The sequence below is a fragment of the Nilaparvata lugens genome, chromosome 1 (assembly GCF_014356525.2).
Source record: "Nilaparvata lugens isolate BPH chromosome 1, ASM1435652v1, whole genome shotgun sequence".
NCBI lineage: Eukaryota > Metazoa > Arthropoda > Insecta > Hemiptera > Delphacidae > Nilaparvata > Nilaparvata lugens.
This window is the reverse complement of record NC_052504.1, coordinates 65777386-65804795: the sequence shown is the minus strand read 5'-3', so window position 1 is coordinate 65804795 and position 27410 is coordinate 65777386. Positions and strand designations below refer to the sequence as shown.

The 27410-nt window shown below is 34.4% G+C and overlaps 1 protein-coding gene across 2 annotated transcripts; it reads right to left on the bottom strand.

Moving 5' to 3' along the window:
* Positions 1-1244: 1244 nt before the first annotated feature.
* Positions 1245-27410, bottom strand: LOC111053206 (serine/arginine repetitive matrix protein 2). 2 transcript variants are annotated; one of them, XM_039439968.1, is made up of 9 exons: positions 27198-27410; positions 22130-22251; positions 20372-20448; positions 19469-19629; positions 16194-17026; positions 15162-15284; positions 13943-14071; positions 12865-13211; positions 1245-4143 (listed from the first exon to the last, which is right to left on the bottom strand). In XM_039439968.1, exons 1-9 carry the CDS (start codon positions 27234-27236, stop codon positions 4019-4021), a joined length of 1956 nt encoding a protein of 651 aa, XP_039295902.1. In that variant the 5' UTR covers positions 27237-27410; the 3' UTR covers positions 1245-4018. The 2 variants fall into 2 exon arrangements, with proteins under 2 accessions (XP_039295902.1, XP_039295897.1); XM_039439963.1 differs by lacking the exon at positions 1245-4143 and adding an exon at positions 5666-6069.

Sequence of the window (27410 nt, the reverse complement as noted above, 5' to 3'; positions counted from 1 at the left end):
CCATGATTCCATTACACAACCACGTCTCAGTGATACTAACAATAAAATCATAATCAGAAGCCAGGGGTGAAGTCAGAAATGAGTGTGTCTTAGTCCTCAAACCTCTAACATTTTGATAGTATATTGATAAATATTTACGCTGCTCACTCACTCTCTCCATGACAAAAACAATTTTTAATAAATAGAAGAAAAACAAATAGAATGATTGGATGGTAATAGTACTATTATAATTGAAAGTACAAATTAAAATAGAATAAAAACAGTTAAGATATGGAATAAGATGAACGGATAACCCATTCCGCACTCATCACCGATAATTAAGTAAACAAAACTAGATTCAATCTAGACAAAACAAACAAAAATAAATTCCAAGATAAACATAGTAAGGAATGTTCTTGAGTTATAGACCCACAAACGTGGCTGCATCACTTGAGTCTTCCGCCAAGTGCTAGTTACGTAGCTTTATCAATTTTTTGAAAGATAAAGGCAATATTTCAGCATAAATCTAACAAAGGATTGGAGTTTATGCAGGAAACGTTGTGTGATGATGTGTGTGAAATGTCTAGGAAAATGAAAGACGTCAGTTGAAATGACTGACGGACTCGTTGTGATGCATGACAACTCGGTCTCGTAGCAAATCATATGGGATAATAACTTCGATCACCCACCACACAATCCTGACTTGGTCACTAGTAACTCATACCTCTTCCCCAAACTGTCCAACGTGTCCATCCGAAACCCGGGAGTGACCGGGTGAAAAATGTCTTGCCCGGGCCGGGATTCGAACCCAGGCTTCTGGTTTATAAAGCTAGCATCTACAATCTATACCAATCGAATACGACCACTCCTTCTTTTGATATTGATTCAACACTTTTTATAAATGTGTCATATGCAAACACGTGATTATCTTTCGACAACAGCGGCATAATAGCGACTAAATGGAAGGTGGTGGGGTGTCGAGTGACATTGACGTTGCGTTTCCCCCTCCACCAGCCGCAAAGTACTGCGCGAGTCAAAATCCCGTGGTCCACCCAGTAAATTATAGTGGAATTGCAAAATTTTCACAGATGAATTAAATTTTTCAACTCCATTTGATTTTGTATAATGACACTTTAATAAAAGCACAACCTTTCGACCAAATCTGCTCCTTTTCGAATTGAAATACAAATGTTAAAAAGGTATGTTGACTCATGTCACACAAGCACTAGAAGCACATGTACATGAAGAAATAAATTTAAAAAATCTTTAAATAAAATCTTCGGATTTATTGATCAATTACATGAACATAATAACAATCATTCAATACATGATTTAAGTGCTACTTTTTGTCTTATTCAGGTGATCCCCTAACTATTGATTTAAGAACGGTAATTAAAAATATGCATAATCAACTAACACAAATTACATCTGATTCCAACAGAGTTAAATTGATTTCAAACCATAAAAAATAACAAGAACTCGTACATCAAAATTATGCATTCCTTTGTTGATGAGTTCTTTCAAGTTCCAAAATCAGACATCTGTAAACAGACTTATTTTCAACCAAGTAATCGAAGCACTAAAACTCAACTCTTCAGTTAACACAATATTTGTAGCATTAGACGTTTTCTTGTTTAATTGTCACAAAATAGTTGTTAATTATAAAAAAATTGTCAATCTGTAATTTAAAAGCAGAATCAACCAATACAATACAATTTGAAAGGACACCTGATTGAATTATATTAAAATCAGTCGCCTTAACGAAGTTGAATTGAAATAAAATGAATTAATTATAAAATGGCTCAAAATATAGTTCATTGTCAGTTGACTGACTATATTTTCAAATCTCTTACTTCTAAAATAATATTCTTCATAATAAATCAAACCAGCTATAACATGCTTAAGATATTTAAATAGAAACATAATGAAAAATAGCTATTGTTATAACTATGATTAAGTATTCAATGATTATTTGATTGATATTTACACAATGTAGATATTCGATAGATAATACAGTTATGATACTTGTGAAATAAACTTATTCTCAATAGTAATGGCAACAAAAGTATTCAATCTGACTTTATAAGTCTCCAAAGGTAGTTTTGAATTGATACGTCTATGTTAACTTGTCAATTTCAAATTGGCATACAATTCTATTCATTTAATCAATCAAGTTAAAAACTTAAAATCTTCGCTAGTGTAATTCTGAATTAGTTAGGAAACATAACCCTCTCATTAATGATCAACATCAACCTACGAACCAATCTGACGTTAAAAATCAACACCTAAATCAAACATATCCTATCACAGATTGAAAACTTACATCTACTACGTAATATAAACAGAAACAGTTCTTGAGCAGATATAGAAGACATACATTGTAGCCAGTAATTACATAAGTAGAAAGAATGACACGCGTTTGAATTCAGTAGAACATTGGTCATAGAAGAAAGTAAAAATAACTGATTTGAATTTTAGATATTTTTTGAAGATGCGTTAAGAACAGCAACTAATAAATTTGAGCCGGAGAAAGATGAAAACAATAAATTGCAGAATAAAATGACATTGAATATATTATATAAGGTTAAATTAGAGGCTAAAAGTTCCTCTAAAAAAATTGAATCTATCTTACACTTGGAGTTGATCTGTCTCAACAAAGGTAATATACTAATTATAGGAGACCAATTGATTTTTTAAGAATCTGAAAAAGTACTATAGCATGATGTTTAAATAACAGAGTTTTTAGCAACAATTTTATCAAAGTTAACAAAGCCCCGGCAATTGATAACGGATGTAAAAAACGATACAAGTTTTCTTCTATAACACAACCCACGACATAATGCAAAGCGGAGTAAGTTATTTACATGGTCAATAATATTATCTAGTTTATAATCTACAATAAAATTCAACAAAACTCATGTTGCAAATCGTACATTACAGTCATAGTCGTAAAGTAGCTTATGTTTCATCTAGAGTTACGACTAATGTGAAATGCAAGTTTGAACACAGTACAATTTCATTAAAAATACTATATTATAAACCAATAAAATAAACAAATATTTTGGACCTACATAAAACCTGAAATGAAACAGCTGACATCATGATTGATTTATAATGAAAAATTCCGTGATTACATTCCTAGTTTTGATTATTTCGTTGTTTACTACTTCAACCATTATTTTTTGTGTTGGTCGATTTTTAATATAGTACCTATATTTCAGGGCAATGGAACAAAATATTTGTGTGGAGCAAATAGTTCAACATAAAAGACATATTATAATCAATAAAATTAGCATGCATTTGATGGCAATTAAATAATCTAATCAATGCATATTCTCATTTTTCCTTCTATCTTCATCTAGAACATTTTCCTACCAGCGATGATTGTAGTAACTTGATACTACCACAATAATTATATTTCTATTTCAAACCCGTGGATATAAATGTATTAATCTAAATACTCTAGATTATTCATTATTTCGAAGTCGTACAACAAACACATAACAAGCATTTTTTGGGTCTACCAGAAACAATATATATATATATTAAATATCTTCCGAACCAGAAGACATAAAGTGATCTGTGGATCTTGACATGTAAGAAAATTAGGTACAGTCCATTTTTCCAACAGATACTTGTTTCCTATACGTGAGGTGAGCCGAAACCGAAACATTTGTCTTTGAAGATATAGTAGTCACATCGCGTTTGAAAAACAGTGCAATTTATTGGAAAATCACATGATTCTCCAAACTTTTTAGGCCTACTTATAAAAATGTTATCAAACAATTTAGCCTTCAGTTAGTGATACATTGATAATTTTCATTGATCATGAATATTTTCTTGAACAAAATCAGCGAGTTTTCAAGAATAAAATTGCTTCATAAAACACAACAGGGTATTATTGATAACTTAAGAAAAAATAAAAATTAACAAGTTGCCGAGTAATAGAATTATGTCAAAGAATCAATTGAATGATGAAACTGATCAACTGTATGAGAGACACTGATGAGCACCAATAGTGGGGAGGGTGGGTCAGACGTCAGACTGATGATCGCTTGCGCAGTTTGGCTTGAGCTTCACGCAGCAGCGCGTCGAACGAGTCGTTGGAGCCATGTTGACCCAACACGCCACCACCCTGGTACGACCTGTTGTTCCTTTCAATGTCTGCACACACAAATTACACTTCCATTAATATTACTAATCACTACAGATTCCCAGCACACTGAGTACCCATAAGCATAGGGCGATTTCAATGTAATGTGAAATTCCGTCATAAAACGATGACAATAATGAATAAGGTTTCATTAAGTGTTCTTATTGAGTGTGTTACAGTGTGTAAAAGAGATCCAACAATTTGATTAAGATTTAAAATATTAATTTTATTTAGATACCATAGCAGCATCACGCAATTTGTGCATTTTTCGAATTCATCAACCTAGTTTATATACGGCGAGCAGGTGTAACACACGCTTCGCTAGGGACTGAGAAAAGGTTGGCATCATACCAGCTATGATGCAGCAAGGACCAGAAGCTCTATTAGTCCTCTTGTGTGAACTCAAGCCTAGTGCCTCAGTAGAGTGGTCTTCATTCCAAAGAGAGAAAGAGCAATGCTACTCAACTGCAAAATCATTTCGTGCCATCAGTCTCACATCGTTTCTCTTGAAGACACTGAAAAGACATCTAAGAAAGGGAGTACTTTCAGGTACTCCTCTCCACAGGAATCAGCATGCCTTTCAGGTACTAGGTACTTTCCTCACTAGAAAAGAGTCGTCAAGAAAAATTAAAATTATATACTCAACTGGCAAGCATATAATTTTATTTTTTCTTGACGACTCTTTTCTAGTGAGGAAAGTACCTACTATGTTTTTCCCCCTGACCATACGAATATATAGCATGCCTATAAGCCTGGCAAGTCCTGTGAAACAGCCCTGCATCATCTTCTAAGCATGGTGGAGGACAGCCAAAGAGATTGCTCTATGTGCCTTCATGGACATTGAAGTCAATTGACAATGTCGCTTACAAGGCCATGGTCCGAGCAGTGCAGGGGCGTGGTCTTGAGCCTGCCATATGTAGGTGGATTGAGACCATGCTCTGCTCCAGGCGGATCAGGGCCGATCATCAAGGCAAATCGATGGTGATCGCACCTGCAAAAGGTTGTCCGCACGGAGGTGTGCTTTTACCTCTTATGTGGAACCTTGTAGTTGATGGTCTCCTTCATGAACTTACCAGCAAAGTTGTCTTTGTCCAGGGCTATGCTGACGATATAGTCCTCATGGTACAGGGAAGGTTCATTAACATTGTTGCTGATGTCATGCACGTCAACCTCAAAATTGTTAATGACTGGTGTCTTGGAGAGGGACTAAGCATAAATCCCGCAAAGACTGTAGTTATTCCATTTACAAGGAAAAAGAACCTGAAGTCTCTCTCCAGGTTGTGGCTGTACAAGGCAGTAATAAGGCCTCAGGTGAACTCACAAGGCTACAAAGGGTGGGCACACTTCTCGTCATTGGAGCTTTCAGGAGCAGGCTGCTGTCAGCAACTCTTGAAGTTGCTCTTGGCTTACTGCCATTGAGCATTTTTATCATGGCAGAAGCACTAAAAACAGCCTATCGACTGAAAGTTGCAGGCAAATGGAGAGAAGACCTGCCTGGAACAGGCCACTGCACAATCACCAAACTTTTTAGGCCTACTTATAAAAATGTTATCAAACAATTTAGCCTTCAGTTAGTGATACATTGATAATTTTCATTGATCATGAATATTTTCTTGAACAAAATCAGCGAGTTTTCAAGAATAAAATTGCTTCATAAAACACAACAGGGTATTATTGATAACTTAAGAAAAAATAAAAATTAACAAGTTGCCGAGTAATAGAATTATGTCAAAGAATCAATTGAATGATGAAACTGATCAACTGTATGAGAGACACTGATGAGCACCAATAGTGGGGAGGGTGGGTCAGACGTCAGACTGATGATCGCTTGCGCAGTTTGGCTTGAGCTTCACGCAGCAGCGCGTCGAACGAGTCGTTGGAGCCATGTTGACCCAACACGCCACCACCCTGGTACGACCTGTTGTTCCTTTCAATGTCTGCACACACAAATTACACTTCCATTAATATTACCAATCACTACAGATTCCCAGCACACTGAGTACCCATAAGCATAGGGCGATTTCAATGTAATGTGAAATTCCGTCATAAAACGATGACAATAATGAATAAGGTTTCATTAAGTGTTCTTATTGAGTGTGTTACAGTGTGTAAAAGAGATCCAACAATTTGATTAAGATTTAAAATATTAATTTCATTTAGGTACCATAGCAGCATCACGCAATTTGTGCATTTTTCGAATTCATCAACCTAGTTTATATACGGCGAGCAGGTGTAACACACGCTTCGCTAGGGACTGAGAAAAGGTTGGCATCATACCAGCTATGATGCAGCAAGGACCAGAAGCTCTATTAGTCCTCTTGTGTGAACTCAAGCCTAGTGCCTCAGTAGAGTGGTCTTCATTCCAAAGAGAGAAAGAGCATACTACTCAACTGCAAAATCATTTCGTGCCATCAGTCTCACATCGTTTCTCTTGAAGACACTGAAAAGACATCTAAAAAAGGGAGTACTTTCAGGTACTCCTCTCCACAGGAATCAGCATGCCTTTCAGGTACTAGGTACTTTCCTCACTAGAAAAGAGTCGTCAAGAAAAATTAAAATTATATACTCAACTGGCAAGCATATAATTTTAATTTTTCTTGACGACTCTTTTCTAGTGAGGAAAGTACCTACTATGTTTTTTCCCCCTGACCATACGAATATATAGCATTACTATAAGTCTGGCAAGTCCTGTGAAACAGCCCTGCATCATCTTCTGGTAGAGGACAGCCAAAGAGATTGCTCTATGTGCCTTCATGGACATTGAAGTCAATTGACAATGTCGCTTACAAGGCCATGGTCCGAGCAGTGTGGGGGCGTGGTCTTGAGCCTGCCATATGTAGGTGGATTGAGACCATGCTCTGCTCCAGGCGGATCAGGGCCGATATCAAGGCAAATCGATGGTGATCGCACCTGCAAAAGGTTGTCCGCAGGGAGGTGTGCTTTCACCTCTTATGTGGAACCTTGTGGTTGATGGTCTCCTTCATGAACTTACCAGCAAAGTTATCTTTGTCCAGGGCTATGCTGACGATATAGTCCTCATGGTACAGGGAAGGTTCATTAACATTGTTGCTGATGTCATGCACGTCAACCTCAAAATTGTTAATGACTGGTGTCTTGGAGAGGGACTAAGCATAAATCCCTCAAAGACTGTAGTTATTCCATTTACAAGGAAAAAGAACCAGAAGTCTCTCTCCAGGTTGTGGCTGTACAAGGCAGTAATAAGGCCTCAGGTGAACTCACAAGTCTACAAAGGGTGGGCACACTTCTCGTCATTGGAGCTTTCAGGAGCAGGCTGCTGTCAGCAACTCTTGAAGTTGCTCTTGGCTTACTGCCATTGAGCATTTTTATCATGGCAGAAGCACGAAAATCAGCCTATCGACTGAAAGTTGCAGGCAAATGGAGAGAAGGCCTGCCTGGAACAGGCCACTGCACAATCACCAAAGCTGTTGCTCACAGCCCTGAGCTTGAAATGACTTCAAATGTCATGAGTATGGTTATGAGTATATTAACCTTTCTCTGTTAAATTCTGATCCAGAGAGGATTGGAAGTCTGAGAAAAGGCCCTATTTAAAGAGAGGTAGCCAGCCTTGTCTGGTACACTCATTGAAGGGGAATCTGGTTACGGGGTACAGTACAGTGATTCACCCACAACACAACTCTGTGTAAGTCTGCGACAACACTGTACTATCTTTCTGGCAGAAATTTGAGGCATCATGGCTTGTGCCAACATAGGAATTGCCAGACGCTATTTTGACAAGCATACAGTAATCTTGTCAGATAGTCAGGCAGCCCTCACAAGGCTCTTGATTTAAATGAATTCAAGTCAAAATTGGTGTGGGAGTGCCACAAAACACTCATCAGGCTTGCAACACGCAACTCTGTAGGAGTTAACGAGTGTGCAGATTAGCTTGCTAAGCGGGGTTCCAGTATGCCATTCTTTGGTCCAGAGCCAAGCTGTGGCATAAGTAAAACAACTGCATTCCATGCAATAAGTGAATGGTCCAGGGACTTACATCACCAGCAATGGCAAGGTCACCCTGGTCAAGCACTTGGCAAAAGGCTGCTGGCAGATGCAAGCTCTTACTTCACCAGCTGGCTGGTGAGTTTGGGTAGAGGTCAGGTCAATCAGTTGATTGTCCTGATAACTGGATACTGCCACTTCAGGAAACATCTCCACACAATTGAACTCAGAAATGAAAGTCAGATGTGTAGGCTTTGTAATCAGTCTGAAGAGACTGCCAAGCATAATTATTCTGTATTGCGAGAAAATAGTGGCAAGGGCTCTGTTTGGCTGCAAGCAACCAGGTGATGAATGGGATGTTAGTATAGAAAAAACTCCTGACTCTTGTAAATAGCCCAGTCAATGAAGTTCCAAAAAAGCAGTTTCGATCCGAAAATTAAATAAAAGCTGAATTTCCCACCATCGATAGAACCCTCCCAGAGGTCATTCTCCCATAAGTCCCAAGAAATACCCCTGGAGCTTCCCCCCCCCAGCCCCTTAAAACTTGAAAAATGCAGGTAATCACGGGAAATCGATTATCTCTGTAACCATAGATCATCGGAAACAGTTCTATTATACGTCATTCGATTCGTTACATTATGGACTACAATATTAGTTATATTCATTTTTTCAATAAAATGAACAGTTTTCTTGATAAAATAATATATATGTAAAAATTTAGGGGGTTTGCGATTTGATTTTTCTGTTTTCTTCGATTAACTTCGAAGCAAGTGATTTTGAAGAAAAATCAGCCAAATAATTAATTTAGCCACTTCCATTGCAAATCCATTGATACATATTGTTATGTATTTGCGAATCAATTTGACGCGTGGTAGGGGAAACAGTCGACACGGTACGGCGCGGCCGACTCTCTTCGCCATAGTAAACAGCAAACAGGAAATCAATTATCTCTGTAAAAATTAATAAAAAAAAAAACTATCATATGTCATTCGATTCGTTATGTTATGGACTACAATATTAGTCGTATTAATTTCCTCAATAAATCAAACAGTTTCCTTGATAAAATAATATATATGTAAAAATTTAGGGGTTTTCGATTTGATTTTTATGTTTTCTCCGATTAACTTCAAATCAAGTAATTTTAAAGAAGTATGAGTCAAATAATTAATGTAGCCACTTTCATTGCAAATCCATTAATGTATATTTTTATGTATTAGCTATTCGATTTGACGCTGTGTCAACAGTGTAAACAGTCTAATATGAAAACCTAGTATATTCTAAAGATGAAAGCCATGCAAACATACAAATTAAGGAAGAGTAAGCATGCATAAAAAGTAGGAAAATCATAAAGTGTTTTACATTCTACCCTCGTAATCACAAGTTGATCAAGTAGGATAGAAAATATTGAATATTCAATATTGAAAACCACATGTACGGTCCATTGGAGTTGGAAAATTCGTAAAAAATCATGAACCAAGTACAAAGTAGCCTACCGTAAACGATGAATTGAAAGATGATTCATCATCTTCTATTATTTACTATTAACACATCGATTCTTCAACTCCACTCGCATATTGTCATTCATTACACAAGGGCCTTAATGAGAGCTTTATAAATGGAAGTAAAGCATGAGCAGAATCATACTGGAATTACAAGGTTTGCAGAAGCTTTTCTTGATGTCGATTAATATTGATTTTCATTCGGGCACCAAAAGAATAGATCAATTTCTATTTATATGTTGAAGCATTCAAATTAAATCTGTTGAAGTATTGAACATTATTTCTTATGACTTGGCATTCACAGATTTAGTTGGGTGAAGTTACTTCAAAAATGTACCTGGTTATCAATTTTATAGTTTTTATACCATTCTAGTTCATTTTGATCGTTGAAGGGTTGAAGTGATTTTGTTCAAGTGAATTCTAGTTAGTACAAGTATTGTGTGGTTATAATGGGCTCTTCTTTATTTTCTATCGATGTTTTGCTTCAGTAGAGAAAATTGAAAATGTTGGTTTTATATTTTATAAGCTTTAAAGGTAGGTACGGTAATATGAATCACCTGCTCTAGAACATGGGTTTCCCATAGTTGAGTAGGTTAATTTCCGAAAAAATGCAATTTATTTATATTTGTAGCAAATTTCATATATTGTATTTTTCAATATTATGTACATTTTATTGATTAGATTGTTTATTTGTATATTAATGGAAATAAATTATTTGTATAATGGAATTTGATAAGTCCAGTATTAAATTAATCGTTGTTTTTCATTGTATCGCTTTGTATCAATGATACATGCATAGTTTGCAATTCATCACTATTCTCTCAAGAATTAGTTTATTATGAATTTCATGATATGAAAATTCAAATTTAAATGCTTTTCGGATGACGTTCACATTTCATTGTTTTTTACAATAATTATTACATTGAAGAGTCAAGCAATTTAATCCATTTGGAAGTGAAAGGAAATCACAGTGCAATTTGAACCGTGGCTAGTCACTTTGGAATTCAGTTGCTCAATTCATTTCGGCTTGATACTATCATTTTTAATTTGAGTTGATCAGAAATATGCATTGTATAAAATTTTTATATTTCAGTTTGACTAATCTCTGATCACAGTCTCGCTTTCATTCATAAACACGTTAATCCTTAATAAGTTGATTACCTTAGGATGTAGTTTATCTTATGTCGAACAATGTATAATACAATTTTCATTAAATTACTATTATGATGATCATTGGAATTTCTGCCCGTGATTGAGGAGAAGTCATTTTGAGAGCCTTGAAATTCGTACCTAGAAAAACTTGCATTATTACTAGAGATTTTTATATTTGTAATATTTATTATAGGTACTGTATATTCATTTTTGTGATTATAGACTTAAACTACTTCATTCTAAATCACGATAAGGATAAATAGGGAAATTGTGAGATGGGGATAATCCATAGTTAAATTTACATAGCATCAATTTGAATGCTCTGATGAAAATGATTGTAAACGGAACAGCAATTCTGGCTTGGTATTGCCTCTTCATGTTCAGTGAGAATAGAAAGCTTCAGAATAATTTGTTCTCACTGTATGTGATAATATTGGTAATATTTGGTAAAATTTGTTAATATTTAAACCGAATGAGCAACAAATTAATCTATTTTCAGCTTGAAAATTTTCAACTTATCAGAAGTACAGTGTTATCATATAGTATCACAGGTAGGCCTACACTTTTATTTTCTTTGTTCACATGATCTGATGATATTCATTCCATTATCAAGTGTTTGAATTATAAAGAGTAATCAAACAAGAAAAAAATAAAAAAGCTATGAAAAGAAATTTTGAATCTTTATTTTTCACAAAATAAGGATAAGATGAAGGAGTCAGACACATAATATATCATCAAACTTCATTGAAAAACATCAATATCTGAAACTAGAGTAATCAAATTGTGATACCTCTGACTCGTATTGAGAAGGCACACTTCAAATTAATATAATAAATTCTGTGAGCAGACAACGAAATCCTGATTTTTATCATCAGCGTGATTAAATCAAGAAAATTATATTTTTTTAGAGAATTGAAAAGTGCAAAATCTGGATTCAGCGCATGTCAAAAAATAGACAAAATTTACTGTTTCGAGCGCCATAGTGTCAATGAGATGCGATTTAGAAAGCAGTACTATTCTGTTTACTAGTTAGCCGCGTCGGCTGTTTCTCCTTCCACAGCGTCAAATTGAATCGCAAATACATAACAATATACATCAATCGATTCGCAATGAAAGTGTCTACATTAATTATTCGACTCATTTTTCTTTGAAATTACTTGCTTCGAAGTTAATCGGAGAAAACAAAAAAAAAATCAAATCGAAAGACCCCTAAATTTTTACATATATATTTGTTTTATCAAGGAAACTGTTTGTTTTATCGAGAAAATGAATACGACTAATATTGTAGTCCATAATGTAATGAACCGAATGACATACGATAGATTTTTTTCGATTAATGGTTACAGAGATAATTGATTTCCTTTTCACTGTTAACTATGGCGAAGAGAGTCAGCCGCGCCGTATCGCGTCGACTGTTTCCCCTTCCATGGCGTCAAATTGATTCGCAAATACATAGAAATATATATCAATGGGTTCGCAATGAAAGTGGCTAAATTAATTACTTGGCTCAATTTTATTTAAAATTACTTTCTTGGAAGTTAATCGAAGAAAACAGAAAAATCAAATCGCAAACCCCTAAATTTTTATACATAAATTTTTTTATCAATAAACTGTTTTATTGAAAAAATGAATATAACTAATACAGTAGTTCTTAATGTAAGGAATCAAAAGACATATAATAGAACTCTCTCCGATCAATGGTTATTGAGATGATCGATTTCCCGTGATTACCTACATTTTTCAACTTTGATCGGGGCTAGGGCCCTAGGGGGGAAAGCTCCAAGGGGATTTCTTGGGACTTTTGGGAGAAAGACCCTCTGAGAGGGTTCTATCGATGGTGGGGAATTCAGCTTTTATTTAATTTTCAGATTGAAAAAACCTTTTTTGACTGGGCTAAAAGGACACATACAGGTATTGGTTTGCTCAACTAACATACTTGGGACACACAATAAGCTTCGGTGTGAGGATCTTTGAACACGTCCCTTCAAAAACAAAAACATGTAGGCTAATCAAATACGAATCCAGAAAATATATGCAAAAACTACCATTATCAAATTCTTAAAATGATTGTCGAGAGAGAGAGAGAAAGGATTTTGGTTTAGGATTGAAAGAGACGCTTACCTAGGTCAGCATAACGTTGCTTGCAGAAAGCTCTCCTTCCTCCAAAGCTGAGATCGTACTGAGGCAGCGACTTGTCATTATTACCATGCTCAACAGCCTCATAGGCATCAACTTTGTAAGCGAATGTGACAAATCCATAGTTGTCACCATGGTCTCGGAAGTGCACACTTATATCTACAATTGGTCCAAATACTTGGAATCTCTGTCTCAGGTCGGCTTTGGTAGTGCCTTCCTCAATTCTGCCAACATAAATGACTCTCCTCTCCTCAACCTGCCTTATTTTCTCAGCCTGGTCCCTTTCGTCCAGCCTCGGCGCATCCCTACTACTTCTATTGGAAGACCTTGATCTGGAAACATGAAAATAACCAATTATTCTACAAAGATGCAGTAAATTGAATGAAGTGAAATAAATATTTTCCTGTATTTCATGCAATTGTTCAACCAGATACAAATATTGGATAATGTTTACATCACACAGGCTCAGAGCTAGAAATAGCCTGGAAAACGAAATTAATTGAAGGTAGTCCGTAGTTCTTGTGGGGGAACCGTAATCTCCGAGTAAATAACACTTTTCCTCCAACTAGTATCTAAAGTCGAATTTTAGACTTGGTCCCGGCTGCATGAAAGTCTATTTAACCGCAGTTATTTTTGAACTAGCTGATTGAAACAAAGGATCATGGTGAAAGGGGATTTGAAATGTATGGTTACAAGCAAGTGTAGACAGCAATTCGCAAGGTTCTGTGATTGAGTAAATAGATTGAATTACAGTATTATAGTTTCATGAAAATTAAGAGTATAACCCTATCAAATTCACTTGACAATAGATAAATTGATTAAATAATAAAATCAATAATAATTATAGAATAATTCTTTATTATTATGTTGGAACTACATGGTTCCTTCTGTTGGCAATGTCAAAGTCAATTGAACAACATTTTGTATTTTTAATTTGTTATGTTGAATTTCTTGTAAAATTTACTTATTATGCATAATTTGGTTGTATTTTTAAAACAATAATTTACAATCACAATTTGAAAAAAGTTCAAAGTTACTCATGAAAAGAAAATAAGTGACTTACGATTGACTACGCCTCCTACGTCGCTCATGAGGCTTGAGCGTCCTGCTGAACCTGTCTTTCGTTTTCCACAGTGGTTGGTGGCGTCCATGACGACGAGATCTACTACTTGTTCGAGACCGATTTCTAGAACTGAACAAAAAACAAAACCCATTTTGAAAAATTCTTCTCATCAACAGTTTTTAAAATATCCAAAGACAATGAACAAAAACCTTCTATTTAGAAATGTATTGGGAACAAAAATATAGACAAATAAATACTGAAAAAGTAAACTATAAGGCTATCATTACATTCGGTCAACAGTCTCGGAAAACCAGTGGGCGAGCGAGTCAAGGGGGCATTTGCTCTGCGCTCAATACATTAGGGTCATCAATTATGGCGGCCGGCCACTCGGGTCGACCAATCCAGGCAGCCAATCCTGGTGTCTCACTGGTATCCCACTCGGCCGCCAATGGTTATAATAACTCATGAGGTTTCAAACTTCTTTCTTTACCAGAAATTCATTAGTAATTTCTTTATCAAATTCATTCGGTGTAATTAATTCTTGCACCACTCATAGAGTGGTGATGATTATTAATATTCTAGTTTTTCTCTTATTTCTGTCATACTATTACTATTTATAGTTATCGAGAATAAATGTTCAAGTTGAAGTGTGAGATTAATCACTAGTACGGTATATTATCTTTTTTCATTATTGTATATTCAATCAAGATTGATTGATTATTGTTGCATTGTTGAAAAATCATTGATCACAATTTCAACTTGTTAATATGAATTAATTAGAAGAGAAGTTTTGAGCGAGTATAGATTGAAGCAAAAACATGTTCATTTCGAATAGCGAATCCTGACAGACGACCTTCCACATTAGGTTATAAGTCTCAAGTTCGTGGTTAAGTGGTAGGATGGACATTACTGTCCAAACTTCGCCACGCCAACAAATAGAAAGTCATTCTATTCCAAGTCTTTTGTATTCGTTTTTCTATCATGCTAGATAAATGTTTGTTTTGTATTTTTTCGTTCATGTTCAGGTAAGATAATGTTCTTGTTTGAAGGAAATAATAGTAATAGATGTTTATTCATTCATTATTCATATATTTCGGCCGCCAGTGATTGCTCTCTAGCGACCACCTAGTGGTCGAATGTAATTCAATCCTAATACTGTATTTTTGATAACATATCAAACCTATCATAGCTTTTCAATCAATAAGAAAATGAACGTTACCTTACTGATATGGAACTACACGTTGAACAAGTTGAACAGGCTGAAGAAGATCTAGAACGTGACCGTGACCGTGACCGTGACCATGATCTCCTACCTCTAGATCTTGACCAGGACCGCCTATTACTGCCAAACACAAAAATGTTCAACATTATTTTGTTGTTTTTTATGTAGTAGCCTATAAGAAACGAAAATCAGTCTAATCTACAAGTTTTTATTAGAATACAATAGCAGTCGCCATAATCACATGAATGTACTGTATTTTCAAACAGAAACTTACATTCTACTAAATCGACGTTAACTGAATGTTATTACCTTGATTATCCACGTAATTTTTACGAAATAATAAAAAAAACTATTTAATTTTTTACGCACAGGAATAATGTATGGGAGATTGCCATTCCCATAAGAGTCCCGATATATATATATATATATATATATATATATATATATATATATATATATATATATATATATATATATAAACATAACATAATTTCAATAAATAGCTCTCTTCAGTAAGTGCCTTAGGATATGTTCAGTTAAGAGTTAGTAAGAATATGTAATCCATAGTAAGAATAGTCTCAGTAAGAGACCCATCATAATAAATTAGAATCCTATCAGTATTATTTTGTTTGCTGAGAATTCTCAACTGAAGAGAATCCACGTAATTTTAAGAAAATAAATATAATAATTCTATTTATTCAATTGTTCTCAGGAAATTTGATACGATAATACTTCTAATTTTCAGCATGAACTATAAAGCTATAATTCGATTTATTAGTGTTTTTCTCAGACCCTTAAGAAGCGCGAGTTGAACCTGTTCGTACTTAATATTTGGATCCGTAAAGGCATGAGCGATGAATGACTACTTCATCAATTTATCAAGTTATGTTATATGTATGTTATGTCAAGTTATGTTGCTGTATGTTTTGTTTTACGACTGTAAATCAACTTATGTGATATAAAGCAAATTAAATTTATTGGACGTTTCATATCTAATTCACAGTTAGGCAGTAGATTAGAACAGCTTACCTTCTGGATGTTTTCGCTCGCTTGTGAGAGCGGTGCCGACTGAGCCTAGAATCCGTACTTGTTGAACTAGAAGTGCTGACTCTGCGACTCCTGTAGTGTCGACGACGCCTCGGACTATCAGCGCCAGCATCGGCACCACTTCTCCTGCTCTTGCTTTTCGAAACACTTTCTGTAGCAGCTGATGTAGCATTAATAATTTCCTCAGGAGTGGCCTGCACTTCCACACTCTTTACTTCAACTTTCTTAGGAGAGCTTGCAGTTTCAGTTACAGACTTTTGCTCCATTTTTTGCTCAGCAGTTTGAGCACCCCAACTTTTATTATTTTTGGTAATTGGAATTGGGCCTTCTTCTTTTTCTCTTTCTTCTATCCTGCTCCTGTACTCTTCAAGATTCAGTTTTCTTTTCCTTGGCAACGGTTGATTTTCAACATCGAGTTGAGTTGCTGTCTCTATGACTTGCGTGTCTTTTGGATCGACTGCAGCAGATGGAGGGGTCGCCGCTTTGGGCAAATGATTGCGCTTCAATACGGAAACCATCGGCACGTTTTTGAAGGCTCGAGGTACCACCTCTTCACTGGCATCACTCACATCACCAGACTCAAGGCCAGAATCCTTCTTTGAATTTTTATCAGACCAATCTTTGATTGATTTCGAATGAAGTGATTTTTGAGGAGCTAGAGCTGCGTAATATTCTGGTAAGCGTGAATAATTAGTTTGTCCATAGTCAGCTGCAGTGGAATGATAGAAGTTTTTAGAAAGTACTGCCGACTTCTCAGAGCCAGATACTCCATTGCAATAGTCGTGATCTAATTGAATAGATTCACCACTATCCTCCTGGAATAAAAACAAAGATTTTATAGAATTACTGATATCTTTACATTCTTTTCAGTTTTGAACTATTTTCAACGTCACTAGTCTTATTTTTACTTTCCTTGCCCTATTACCATAGGTAAAGAAAGTATTGCTTTCCAAAAAAATTAAGGTACCCTAATTTCAAGTTTTCTATACGTTTCAAGGTCCCCTGAGTCCAAAAACATGATTTTTGGGTGTTGGGCTGGGTGTGTGTATGTGAACACGATAACTCCATTTTTAATTAACCGATTGACTTGAAAATTTGAACTTAAGGTCCTTATACCATGAGGATCCGACAATAAGAAACTCAATAAAATTCAATTCAAGATGGCGGAAAAATGACGGATAATTACTAAAAAACCATGTTTTTCACGTTTTTCTCGAAAACGGCTCTAACGATTTTCTTCTAATTCATACCATGGATAGCTATTTATAAGCCCTATCAACTGACCATGAGTCTCATTTCTGGGAAAATTTCAGGAGCTCCGTAATATTCTTGAGAAAAATGGCGGATAATGACTAAAAAACCATGTTTTTCACGGTTTTCTCGAAAACGGCTTCAACGATTTTCTTCAAATTTATACCATAGATAGCCCTATCAACTGACATGAGTCTCATTTCTGAGAAAAATGCAGCAGCTCCATAATATTTTTGAGAAAATGGCTGATAATTACTAAAAAACCATGTTTTTCACGATTTTCTCAAAAATTACTTGACCGATTTTTTCAAATTCATATCCTGTATAGTTAATTTATCAGCTCTATCAACTGGCATGAGTCTTTTCCCTGGGAAACTAATGGGGGGTCCACTTCATCCTTGAGAAATGGACTTTGTAACCTCCTTCTCGTGCATGAGGTAGGTAGGCAGAGCAGTTTATAAAAAGAACACAATAGTCGAGATATTTCATCTGTAGAACAGCTGTTTTGACGACTTTTAATAAAATCATTGAATTTCACAATTTACACAAAGGAAAATGTACTCTGAAAACAATTATATAAATGTATACACATATACAGTAGTCTGATCCAGTTTCAAATATGTTGCCGCCAATCGTCATTATGATATTCCCCTAAATTATTCTCGTTTGAGAATGAGGCTTACAGTTCAATGATCAAGGAAAGATGTGTGAGTGTACCACACCAGATTTTTTAATATTATTTATTAGAACTAGTACTCACATGTAGAGCGCTTTCGGATTTTTTTAAATATGAGTTCTATTCAGTATAATTGATATTATAATATGTGCATGCTTTCCATTCTATTCTCTCTCTCTCTCTCTCTGTTAATGATAAAATATTCTAAGATAAATGTAGGGATACAGTCTACAACTCTGTTGGGAAACTTTCAAAGTAAATCATAAATTTAAATAACCACATTTTTGGTTGAGAAGTATGTTTTCAACATACTTTATTATAAAAAGTATTTTCATCTAAATAAGAAAATAAATTATCCAATTGTTGAAATGATTGAACTATTTTATAAAAAAAATCCTGTATACTAAATTTTAGTATAAATAAGTAATGGCTAGTTAAGTGTGTCATTGTAATTTTTTTATAAAATAGTTCAATCATTTCAAGAATTGGATAATTTATTTTCTGATTTAGATGAAAAGACTTTTTATAATAAAGTATGTTGATAACACACTTCTCAACCAAAAATGTGGTTATTTAGATTTATGATTTACCGTACTTTGAAAGTTTCCCAACTATTTAATAGTTATTTGTATATCTAGAGTGAAAAATACTGCCTTTTCTCACTGAGGGAGAAAAAGCATTTTCACTCGTAATGTACACAAAAATTTTTCCTCCACCTACATAGAAACTGCAGATCAAATAAATAATTTTAATAACTCACGTTATTGTGACAATGTTTTCTTTTAGAACATAACCTAAAATCTGAAAACTAAAAACCTGGCACTGCCGATTGCACTGTCTATCGGCAAAACGTGTACTATCAACAATGGTCGACTCCAGTTCGCGCGTTTCAGATTTGAATCGCAGATGAAAAATATTTGTTGGCTGGTATTTTGAATAGAATAAAATGTTTAAAAATATGTACCGTATTCATTTTTATCGTCTACTAATAATGGTATGTAATATCATAAACATATTCAGTTGGCTCAATGAACAGACAATTCTATTATGTTTCCTAATCGGAGCTACGACCTTCCAACCTATTTCCAATGTAAGTTTATAAAGATGCTTTCCATGTTATTTGAATGAAGTTACTTTTACACCCTTGGGAGTTTTTCTGTTTTTTAGTCCCGAGGGCGAAAAAGTGACACTTTAGTATTATGTTTCAGAGAGTAAAGTAAGTACTTTAGACAGTAGGTGGAGGAAAAACATATTTTATTACTGAGCTATAATTATTATACTACACTTTTTAGAAGTACTACTCAACTTCATATTTCTCCACTAAACTTACCTTTTTGGTGTCGACCATTTTGACAGACGATGCATCGCAAGTGATTTCGTTGTTTATTTTTTCAACTTTGATTCCTTTGTTTGAACAAATAATTTCCGAAGCTTCGAACTGTTCTAGTAAGCTCCTAGCATCATCGGCTACGAGAGCACATACTGAGTTTCCTGAGAAGAGAAAATCATATTTAAAATAGCTACAATATCTAGATGGAATTAACCATCATTGGTTTGATTAAAATCTGAGCTTGTGATTAACTCCATTCGTGATCTATTATATTGGAAAAATTCATCATAAAAAGAGATTAGAAACTTGACTAAAAACGCGTGGCATTACCAAGTCAAGAATAATTTCTCGTTGGCAGGTTTTACAAATTATTATATTAATCTATTAAATAACAAATACAAGCTTGTTAAGAATCCCTATTTCCTATCTGAAACACAGTACCTAGTTTAGAATGCTGTTCGAGGACAAGTGTCTTCCAGCTCATGTTTCCCAAAACGTTACTCTGAGTCAAATCATAGCCAACACTTTATAATAGTATCCAGAATTATTAGTAGGTAGTCAGCTCTTCATTCTAGATCATCTGATAATACAATGAATAAATAGATCTTACTATTAATACATTCAACTACATCCTGTCATAAATAACTTCAAAAATGGCAATTCCAGTATAAAATCTACCAGACACAAACAAAAATCTGAATTATTAAAAGAGCCATTTGATATTGTACTGAAATAGAGAACTGACAAAATTTCTAGAGTTAAAATATTTTCTGTTTCTTAACAAAATGACAAAATTTATAAAACATCATGAAGAATTACTCATTAACAAAAAATCAGGGTAGCAAAATCTGCAATCAATTTGGCATCAGAAACACATGGAAATCAGAATTATGAAGTACTTACTCTTGATTCGTTTTACTGGAGATTCGATTTCTTCTTCGACTAATTTTCTACATGCTATCTGACTAGAACATGATTCACTGAAACAAAAGTTTCAATTTTTATAAATACATTATATTAATTTTAATCAATACTAAGTTCCTTTCTATAACCTTTTAGAAATAACATTATTTGCAGTTGATGTCACTGCACACACACACCTCCAGTAGTTTTCCTTGATGGGAGGTATCCATCATTTACAAAAGTTCTACCTTGGCTGTTTGACTGATCTTATGAGAGGTATCTGGATATCAAGGTCTATAAGAACAGGCCTGTGCTGGCTTATCAGGTAAGACATATATCACTGCAGCCAGTGATTGTCCCAAGCTATTATTGCTGATAAAGCACTGCAGCTGATCGGAAGGCGCCTCTGTCTTTGGCATCAAATACCTTATATAAATACATTATATTAATTTTAATCAATACTAAAAATGTTATTGTCCTCCGGCCATTCAACAACTGATAAGCCAAAGTTGTTATTTTAGTTCAACATGTCATGATGGCTGTCGAAATCTCCAACAAACAAACATTTCCATACAAGGCATCCAATAAAGCTGACAGAGCGCCTCAAAAGTGAGGATTTTTGTCTGATAGAAAGAAAAGGCAGCCCCTTATTATTCCAGATGCTCTCAGACAGTGCAACAGGCCACCCGGCTTTGACCATCCTCGACACGCATGGGTGCGTGAAGAATCCAGACATTCAATTGTAGATGCAGAGCATCTCTTTTCAAAGGAGGCTTCATAGACTCTCCATGATGCGATTGTGGAGCTGCATTGCAGACAATGAAACACATTGTCTATGAGTGGGATAGACGTGCCTACCTGGGTGACAGTAATGACTTTACTGTGCCAAGCACTCAGGCGATTCATTACATTTAAAATTTGGACGTGCACTTGTGAACAGTGCAAAATTACAAGGACTTATGGAAAAAGAAGATTGCCATACGCTGAAAATATACAGCGTTACTAAGGTGGGTATTACTAAGTTGAGCCCATAGTGCAAAGAGTTTATTGTTGTGTCGAAATTACATCTCAATTTAGCCCAAGCAGTTCTTGGAAAAACCAAAATACGACACAATCATTAAATTAATTATAAGTTTTTGCACTCTCGATCCAATAAACATATCTTCAAATACAAATAAATAATTATTTGAATAAAGAGTACCAGTACATTATAATATGTTAATATCATAAGACCAATTTGACAAGTTACCAATCAAATGGGAACATTCCCAGACAATGATCTTATTTAATGAAATTGATTAAAATTAAATTAAAAGCAACCTTTTTATTTTTAGTTCAAACCCAATGTTATTTTGTCCAATATAACGTTTACAGTAACTATCTTCAGTTTTGCTAAAGTGATTAAATTTACAGATATACATAAAGAGTGGGTGAAAAGTCCGAGAACGGCTTAATATCTCATACAAAAAGATAATTATTGATGGTGGGTGAGATTGGGGATCCTATTCAAATTGAAAATAATACTTTACTATGACTTTAAAAATCTGGTCCGCCATCTTGGGTCCGCACTTTTGAATACACCCAACAGTATACACCCTGTATTTTATAAAGATAAGATAAAATGTTGCTTTACAAATACAGCAAGAATTATGTTTATATGATATAATAATTATTAGTATTGTTTAATTATGGAATAAATAGAACGCATGTCAACTACTTAGAAAAGCACCTGCTTCCAGTATTTACTGGCTTTCTGACCTTGGATACTCCTGCTTAATTTTAATAGGTTCTGACGAATGCTCAGGTAACAATTCATCTATCACAGAGTTTTGAAGCCCAGTCAAAATTGCAGAAGAATCTGGGTGCTCCTCGTCAAAAGTCTGGAAAGAATGTCATTCAATGAGAAATATAAAAGTTGGAAATCAATGTGATAATTTTCGATGGAAGAATGTATTTCTTATAAGTACTTATATTCCTCAAAATAAATAGTTGATTGACAACTCAGAAATTAACAACTAGTTTTCTTTAAATATTCCATTTTGGAAACAAATTTATTTAGATTTATAATACTCTTTATACTTATAGGCCTAAACGAGCAATTTATGTTTATTATATGTATGTATGTCACGAAATGTATGATCTCGAAAACGGCTCTAACGATTCTTACGAAATTTGGAACAAAGAAGGTTTATGATAAATAATTCGATTGCACTAGGTCTCATCCCTGGGATAACTCGCTTTAGGACATTAAAAGCATAATTCATCCTTGGAAGAACGTGACTAAGATAAGAAAAATGTTTTTGATGGATTTGTTTTTTATGAATTGTATGAACAATATTTCTATGAAATGTGTAAGGTATCACCTTATGTAGAAATGATAAGTTTTCAATTGATTGTAAAAATGTAGGAATGCTTCTAAAACTGTGTATCCCCTAGTGCTCACTGCAAGGTTCACAGCAAACCAAGTCAACAGTCCAGTGGTATAACAACAATGACTTTGTTTCCCAGATGAATACGGAATACGTCCATAGGTAGTGGTCGAGGTAGAGCTACATACGGTATGGAATACCCCCAGAATGAGGGGGTTAGAAACTTCCCCTACCCTGAAACCGTCACCATGGATAGTTACCATGGGAACTTACGGGAAGTTACCATGTACTAAAAAATCAATAGGCCTAACAAATAATTTGATTTTTTTTCAATTATAAATAATTTGAACTTTGTTTCTCGGTAATCTGGCAGTGTAATAATAATACTAATAATTGGCCTCCACATCACGACATGGCGCCAAGTTTCTGCTTGAGTATGCTTAGGTATGTTTTCGTTTATGCGAAAACTTCCGACGTCGATCGCGACCGGGTCGGGCTCAATTTCAAGATGGCTGAAAATCCGCGGTCGACTGCGGATGGAGCGTTTTTCTTTGCACAACTAGGTCGCTATTTCAAAAGTCACTAACTTAGATCATAGATCAAAGTTAGGTTATCTGCCATTATATAGATTATAGATTGTTCAAAATACATAAAAAAGTAGCACAAACGCATGAAAATTGCTGTTAGACGTATAGTATAATACAATAATTATATACTACTAGCAGGTAACCCATGCTTCGCAAGGGTCTTATTTTAAAACTTGACGTAATGAATTCTAGAAGAATTGAAAATAGGCCTATAAGAATCCTCGGTTGATTAAAAATTTATATGCAAAATTTCAAGTAAATCAATCCAGTAGTTCAGATGTGATGATGCGTCAAACATAATTTTTCTATCCTTTACACGTTTATCCGTGTTTAAACCAGTTCTATACTATAATAAAGGAAATGAATGAGAATAAAATTTGAAAGGTTTGAGACATCGATGTGCGGTTTTCACCATACCTTTTCTCTGGAAATCCTGTATCGGAATCATGTATCATATGCCCACCTTTCAATAAAAAAAAAGTTGGATTCAAAATGGCGGAAAAAATTTGGCTGCGACGGAAAACCTGTTTTTATCATTCGAAAAGGATCCCCCCAATCATACCTATCTTCTAATTTACCTTTTAAGAGAAATGTTCAGCTGCTTCCATACAACAACTGGAAGCATGACAAATAATTATTGAAAACTTGACAAACTGAAAACTTGATTCAATCAAATCTTGAAGAATTAAAAATAGGTCTATAACTAGCCTCGGTTAAGCAAAAATCTATATGCAAAATTTCAAGTTGATCAGTCCAGTAGTTCAGACGTGATGATGCGTCAAACATAATTTTCCTATACTTTACACGTGTGTGTATACGTGCATAATCCAGTTCTTTCCTTTATTATAGTATAGAAGAGGATAGATGGATGGATGATCATTGTTATTTTACTAAAAGATAGAATAAGTTGAATAGTTTCCCTTTCAGAGGGAGTTTTGACAGCCTACAAAACTCATTTTTCATTTAAGATATAACGAAAAGGTGCATAATAGGACCTTATTTTTTTGCTCAGCTTGCCAAAATACCCCTCATTCCAATATTAACATTTTCGACTGACTGTACAGTGAGTCAGTCATTCTATCAGGGCTCGAATAATTTTGAAATTTTAATTAAATAAAAATAGAAGAGCATAATTTCTTTAATGTAAATATCAACACCTTTATTCAAAGACATATTAACTGCATGCGTTTTCATATGCGTCTCAAAAAACTGTTCTAGCTGAAAAATTAATAATCCATGCCACATATAGGCCTATTGCATCAGGAAATCGAAGTTTCAAAGCTATCCCCCAGTTGCACGTACGTCGGTTAACGTTTAATCACAATGAAATGATATAATTTAATCGAGATTAGCGCTAACCGATGCATTTTGGTTGCACAAAACAGAAATTTCAAGCGATAACGCCGATTAAACTAACCGGTGTAAAAAATTTAAAATTCTGATAAGTTGGCACCATTTTAACGGCGATTAGCTGAAATGAAAAAAAATTGGTTGCACAAAGGTAAAAATAGAAAAATAACGCCGGTTAAACTAATCGACATAAAACAAATTTAACGGGAAATTAAATCCAACTAACGCCGATTAGGTACCTACTGATAGCTGTCTTCCAATTAGTTTTTGGTAAAAAACTACAGAATAAGTATAAGCTAAATATATGAATGAATTTCATCCGTTAATAAAATAGAGAAGTGCATTTAGCTGATATTAGCATTCAAAATTAGATTCTGATTTTTGAGGTGAGCTTTCGATCTGGTTCGTCTGCAGATAACATGACACTGGCGACAGACAGAACATTTAATGCATTTAATGGCGTTTGTGTAATGAATAGTCACCAATTCAATAACATAACCTCACTTTTGTGTCATTTGTTCAGAACTTGCACCAGTTATAGAATAATAATATAAAAAATAGAATAATAGAATAAGTTATAGAATAATAGTATAAAATATAGAATAATTCTATAACTGGTCTAAGGTTCAGAATAATAACATTAAACTACAGTGTTGCCGGATTGTGAAACCGTTAAAATCTTGGTTAGTTAACCGGAAAACTTAATCGGGATTAAAAACTAACCGATCTTTGTGGAACAGAAATGAATCCGTAAAACTAACGCTGATTTAATAATCGGCGTTAATGTCCATATCTAACAGGCCTACATGCAACTGGCTATATGTTTTTTCTAAACAGATGTTTTTGAGATTTAAATTTCTTTGATGCAGCTGTTTCACATTCACCATTATACAGAGTTTGTGAAAATGAAAATATTTATTAATTTTATCAAAACAATACTATTATTATATTTATAATAAAAATATTATCACTATTATTAAAAATATTCATCAATTATCAAAACAATATTATTGAGGTTAAGTGGTATCAGGTAGAAAGCAATAATAGAACAGATGTTCCTTTTTTAATCTCAATCATATGATTTGGTGATTTTTATGAAATCGTATGTACCATTAATGAAATTTGAACAATGATTCTGAAAAATCTAGAAGGAAAATTGAAATTTGGGCTTCGAGGTGCACGAGACTGATATTTGTAGAATATATGTGCAAAATTTGGAGATCTAAATCATTCCCGTTTCTCTGGTATGCAATCCACAAGTTGACATGTTTTGATGCGAACAAACACAACCCTACTCTCTCTTATTATATAGATGTAGTTATTGATAATAGATATGGCTTTCATCACAGCTCTGTCTAGTGTTGGAAAAAGAAGAGCATGATTAGCTAGAATATTCTATTTCACAGTTTATCTAAACAAAAATCTCCAATTGTGACTCATTTGAAAAAATAATTCATTAAATACGATATATATTTCTTATTAGTTATAAAATTACTCCATTATTTCAATTCTCTTAATAAATTTCAATTATCTTTACAATTCAGATTATACAATAATATATTAGAACTTTGAACAATTTCACATTGGTTTTCATGATCTTCATTACTCTTTCCTGCTGGGTCTCCCACAAGATATTTGAGGTTGAATTCACTGCCGCTGGCTGAGAGACTGCTTCTCGAGGAGTGCTGTCGCAATCGAACGCGTACAATGTTTGCTCCGCAGTGAAAAATTTGCATAAACGAAAACTCTCCTATGATTTAACACAGAAGCAGTCGGCCATTTTTTTCGAGCCCGACCCGGTCGCGGTCGACGTCGGAAGTTTTCGCATAAACGAAAACGTACCTTTAGGCTATTTAATGTGCAATAGGAGGGCTCCAGCGTTGGTATATTGCAACTGTCAATAGTGAACAGTTGAAAAATGTATAAATTATATTCAAAGTGTAATAGGTTATCTTATCTGGCTACTTGCAAAGATTTTTATTTTTGATTAAATTAGAATGTTCAAAGAAGTCGATGTTATTGGCAAAACGGTTGCTTATTGTGATACATATTCCAAGAGATTATGTATAACTTCTCACATGGGCATGAAACTGATGGAAATTCCTCAAATTGCATGTGGGCACTACAATTCCAATTCGATGATTGGCAACTTTCAGGTATCCATGAAGACATTTGTACAGAATAAAGAATCAAACTTCTCTCTTCGCCATTCCAGAGTTTCCAGGTCAACTTCACGACAAAATTGTATCTCACAAGATAAAATTACTGAGCGATGTTGTTTCCCACTAGCCTGGCAGGGTATCCAACAAGATACGATACCACAAAATTTATTAAATTGAAATTAGTTGAATCTATCCATTATCCTATTCAAGCCTCAAAAAGATTAAAAAAGCAAGAAATTTTTTTCAAATATCAGGATGTATCCTTTCCAAGTTAAGGGTTATTTCAAATATTCAATTGGAATGTTATTAAGAAATATTGAGGATGGATAAGTATCTTATGAAATATCCATTACATTACCTTCATAGAAGACAAGTGATCCTGCCAATCGTTGAGCATCTGATGAAAATCTTCCTGTTTATCAGTTTTCGCCGAACTGCCATGAGTAAGATCATCTTCATCATCCAGATCGTCATGACTGTAATAAAGATTCCATAAATAATTACACTTTAAATAAAAACAATATAAAGCTTTTAGTACCCTTTATTAAAAAACTTTTAAATATTTTAACGA

Bases quoted from the DNA above. Each gene is read 5' to 3' on its own strand.
- LOC111053206 (XM_039439968.1), bottom strand. From the start codon at position 27,236: ATGCTCAACGATTGGCAGGATCACTTGTCTTCTATGAAG. The intron at 13,212-13,942 runs GTAAGTCACTTA...TCATGTTTCCAG, and splicing joins CGTAGGAGGCGTAGTCAATC to ATCAAGGTCTTCCAATAGAA. The intron at 4,144-12,864 runs GTAAGCGTCTCT...TTGTGTGTGCAG, and splicing joins GCAACGTTATGCTGACCTAG to ACATTGAAAGGAACAACAGG.